The sequence below is a fragment of the Otolemur garnettii genome, unplaced genomic scaffold, assembly GCF_000181295.1.
Source record: "Otolemur garnettii isolate 467f Iridium unplaced genomic scaffold, OtoGar3 scaffold00073, whole genome shotgun sequence".
Taxonomy (NCBI): domain Eukaryota; kingdom Metazoa; phylum Chordata; class Mammalia; order Primates; family Galagidae; genus Otolemur; species Otolemur garnettii.
Genome location: NW_003852468.1, coordinates 4,399,162 through 4,403,569, shown reverse-complemented (window position 1 = coordinate 4,403,569; position 4,408 = coordinate 4,399,162). Strand labels below are relative to the sequence as shown.

At 49.6% G+C, this 4,408-nt stretch overlaps 1 protein-coding gene across 1 annotated transcript in view; it reads left to right on the top strand.

Moving 5' to 3' along the window:
- CD101 (CD101 molecule) overlaps window positions 1–4,408 on the top strand; it is a 32,587-nt gene that overhangs the window by 27,673 nt on the left and 506 nt on the right. Inside the window, exon 9 of the mRNA XM_023515517.1 lies at window positions 4,146–4,291. Coding sequence (XP_023371285.1) covers window positions 4,146–4,291 — 146 coding nt within the window. The remainder of the gene's footprint in view (window positions 1–4,145; window positions 4,292–4,408) is intronic.

The following is a 4,408-nucleotide window of genomic DNA, read 5'->3' as shown; positions in this document are numbered from 1 at the left end:
AAAAAAAAAAAAAAAAAAAACCAAAGGCAGAGAGGGCATCAAGAGGCAGGAAGATTAGAATGATTAAGGTAAGAATGAGAAGGATAAAGTATCCCTGGGCACAGTGGCTCATCTGTAATCCCAACACTCTGAAGCTGAGACAGGCAGGTGCCTGAGCTCAGGAGTCTAGGCCAGCCTGAACAAGAGAGAAACTCTGTTTTTACTAAAATTCAAAGAACTAGCTGGGTGTCCTGGCCAGTGCCTGTAGCTCCAGCTACTTGGGGGGCTGGGGCAGGAGGATCACTTGAACCCAGGAGTTTGAGGTTGCCCAACGGTGACAGTGGGACCCCTGGCACTCTACCCAGGGTGACAGAGTGAGATTCTGTCTCAGGAAAAAAAAAAAGTATCCACTGAATCTGACACTGTGGTACAAGGACTGAAGAGTGATTTGAGGTGTTGGACTGCATACCTGGTTAATGTCTGTCACCACTGCTCAACTGGGGAGGCCAGGACTGCGAGCGTCTGTGTGTGGCAGGAGCACAGCCCCGGACACAGAGGGGACACCCGAATGGTTGCCAAGTCACCGTGACATTGCACTCCTGGCAGGTGCCAGTTCCAGGTGTTAACTGGGTCAAATATAACACGTGCATGCTACCAATTACCCCTTCTCAGGGGGCCTCCCACCCTGTCTGGCCATCCCAGGAGGAGTCAGTTTCAGGACCACATAACAGCAGCAGGTGGCCCAAATGAAGGCAGAGAGGTAAAGAGAACTTGGTGGACCTGGGCTTTTCTTCCGTCTTACTTGCTTAGCAATGACTGAGCCAGGGCAGGGACTCCAGCTGCCTGGTCTTTTCACCTCACTCTCAGACCTAGGTATAAATGTCTTATTCTAGAGAATTCTCTAGGATTAATTGATAAGGCATGCTATTGGCTTTCTGGGGACTGGATTATTTGTAGTAATAAAGCACCTGTTACTATCTCCCAGCTTTTATTTGGGCAAGGATGTGGTGAGTGGACCCTTGAAGGAGATAATGTGTTTCCACCACACAACGTTTCTGGGGAGGCCGGATGGCCTACCTGCTTCCCACGGCCCCAGGAAGGCCTGGCATGCAGCAGGGAAAGTGAGTCTTCAGCTGGGTTACAGAGACCCTGTCAAGGATCCCTTGTTCTGGGATGCACCTGTTACCAGGCTCCTTACCCTACTTTTATTTCTTGGCCTCACATGGCATAGGCAGTTTCCCAAGTTTTAGATTGGAGGGTGGGGAAGAGCTGGTAGCCCCCTTGTTATCCTGTCCCTCTTTTCTTCTGAAATCAGTATTTTTGAGGTAATATTAAAAAGGAGTGTCCTCTTGCTGTGTTTGGCTGTGGGTAGAAGCAAGTTATGAACTAAACCTCATGATGAAGTGTTCTCATTACGGTTTTGGCTCTGGTTTGCGGGCCTTGTACTTTGAGCATTGGGCATTTACTCAGATTGATTCAAAATGCCAAACCTTAATGGTTCTGAACGTCACTAATTCTAATCCAGATATGGGTGAGACGCAGATGGTGGGAAATGGCGACGGTGGGATCCAGAGCACGCACTGTCCTCCCAGGAGAGGTAATTTAGAAGCACTGGAGCTGACAGTTGCTAGCTGTTGGCCAACTCAGTGCCGTGAAGAGCATATTTTTGAAAGCAGATCACTCTTAAGAATGAGCAGCCTCCTCCCCAGTAAGACAATCAAGCCCTCTGGCTGTCCATTCACACTGAAGATAAGAGTCTCAGTGGCAGAAAAGCTGGGTACCAGATTTCCTTTCACCTCCTGTTGCCAGAGCCCTATCTCACTATCCTTAGCCCACATCCTAGCAATGGTGACACTTGGTGCCATGGGTTCTCACCTCACAATTCCCTGCCCTCCTTACCCGCCCCCTGTGACTAGATAAAGGAGCCAGAGCATCTTTTGTAGTCATGTCACCCAGGTCTGCAGAAACAGAAGGGTTGGAGGTCGAAGGCAGAGAGCCCTAGCCTATGGGGGAGCGTGGCTAAGCTCGTGTTCCCTACGTGAGAACTCAGCAGGCTCTGGCCCTGTTCTCTCTCTGGTCTCTTCCTAGAAGGTTGCCTGTGATTTTTTTAGCTTTCTCAGTAGTATTCTAGCTAATTAATATTTATTGCTCTACTCATGCTGTTAAATGTTATAGTATGCATTATCTTATCACAACTCTGGAAATTATTAAAATTATCCTAAATTGGTTGGTAAGGAAACTAATGATTAGAGAAGATAAGTGACTTATCCAGTGTTGGTAATAGTAGAAGAGGGAGGATTTGAACCCAGCTCTCTTTGAGATGCAGTAGGCCCATTTGCTACCCAGCACACATGCCTACAGCCCGTGCTCTCAACGCCTGGGTGCGGTGGCGCCATTCTCTTTTAGCCTTGCAGTCTATGCCGTTTTTTAGCCACAGCTTCCTAAGGTACTCAGAGAAGACCTGGGGAGAAGTTGTAATCACTCTGGGTCATTTGGGAGAGAGGACATGGAGAGGGGGTGGTAAAGAGTTCACTGCTCTGCTGAATTTAAGATGGAGAATACAAAGGAGACCAGAAGTCCAGGCCACAAACCCTGCAGCTCTTTGTGACCCTGTTCAGAGCTGCCAGCCTAGCGTTTAATAATGATCTTTACTTGTATGACGTGATGGCGGCAGCATCCCTGGTTCCCACGTGTGGAAGGTACTTGTGCAGCTGATTCACTGATCAGACTCCACAGAGAAGATAAAAGACACAGAAGAGCAGGGCCTGCCCTCGAGGAGCTCCCAGTGCCAGAGTCAGCAGCTGTCTGGTTCTTTCTTGACTTTATCACAGCGACATTCTCCCACAAGTAAGACACATCAGCAATGCCAAAAATGGGATCCTTACTGCAGAAGGTTGGTCAAAATGACCTCTACACCTATTTTCATCTCTAAGAGTCTGTAATCCCACGGATCCTATAGCTTACCCTTTGAAGAAAAAATTGCTTATGTCATTATAATTTTCCCATAAAAGCACAGCTACTAATTAGCCCCAGATTTTGTAGAACAGCCCCGATTTCAGATATCATGTCACAAATAAATGTCATTGGAAGACTGTATTTAGTAGCTGGTGTCTCATTAAGCATGCATCTTTCTGCTAGGAGAGACTTCCCGGCCGTGGTGTCTGCGTCCTCTACACCTTTGCTTCCCCGGCTACGTGGCCAGGGACCACTTTGGGGCTGCTTATGTGTGATCAGCGTGTCTGCGTGTTCCCCTGCAGTGCTCCCCAGTGGGCTGAAGCTGCTGCAATCATATGCTTCATCGTGCCTTTATATAGTATTTTCCGCCCATGCGGTTGCAGTAGATCCAATTTAATTCAGATCAGCAAGCGTTATGGAGCGCATGTGCTGGGCACTGTAGGCGCTGTAGAGGGAAACCACTCTCAGACAGACTCAAGTAACTACAATGGAACAAAGGACCGATTAAAAGGGAAGGAAGGGGCCTAAACAGAAGGATGGGGAGAAGGGGGAGGACGGAAGACAACTGTGCCCAAGGCAAGGCAGGCAGCCTGCCAGAGCAGGATCCCCATGGAGCTAGGCCAGAAGGACCAGAGGATGGAGAGCAGGGAGCGCACCAGGTGGTGGTGGTGGGAAAACAGAAAAGCGTCCCAGTGGAGAGCGAGGCCCACTTGGAGGCCAGGCTTGGGTCAGGGCTGGCAGGTGTTTCCCACCGTAGGTGCAGTGGTTTTCATCAGAGCAGCACAGTGTGTGTGTGTGTGTGTGTGTGTCTCAGAAGCAGCAGTGGGAATAACGCCGTTAAAAATTCAGGACCGACATCACAGTTGAGAACAAGGGTTGAATTATAGATATCTTTTCTGAGGAAAGAAGATTAAAGGAGAGGCTTTCTTTTTTTGTTTTGTTTTTCATTTTGGCTGTTAGTTTTAAGTAGGTCATTGGAACCTCTGGTGGCTGGAAATAGCCCGGCAAGGGGGAGTCCGAAGAGGCTGTTCCAGGAACTCCCTTCCTCAGAGCTGGGGGCCAGGGTGCGATTTCCGAGGCCTCCTGCGATTTGGTCTCATTATTTTTACATACATTTGCCTGTAAACATAAATCCCAGAAGCTTTGTAATTGATTAGTACAAATAAATTGGCGCCTAATCGTCCTCTTTCTTCCTCTCCCTGGCGCTGCAGAGCCCTCGCTTCCCTCCAGGATCTGCTCCTCGGCACCTTCCGTCTACTTCCTGCTCATCTGCCCCTTGGTCCTGCTCGCTCTTCTGCTCCTGTCCCTTCTCGGCCTTCGCTGGCAGGCCCGGAAGCTGTCAGCACTGCGGTCACAGGTACCTACGGATAGGGCCACCTGGGTGAAATTGAACGCAGCTGGCGGTGGAACCGCACCCTGGAAGGAAGAGGAGGAGGAAGGTTGAGTCCCGAGGAGCACCTGCAGCCGGGGGGGG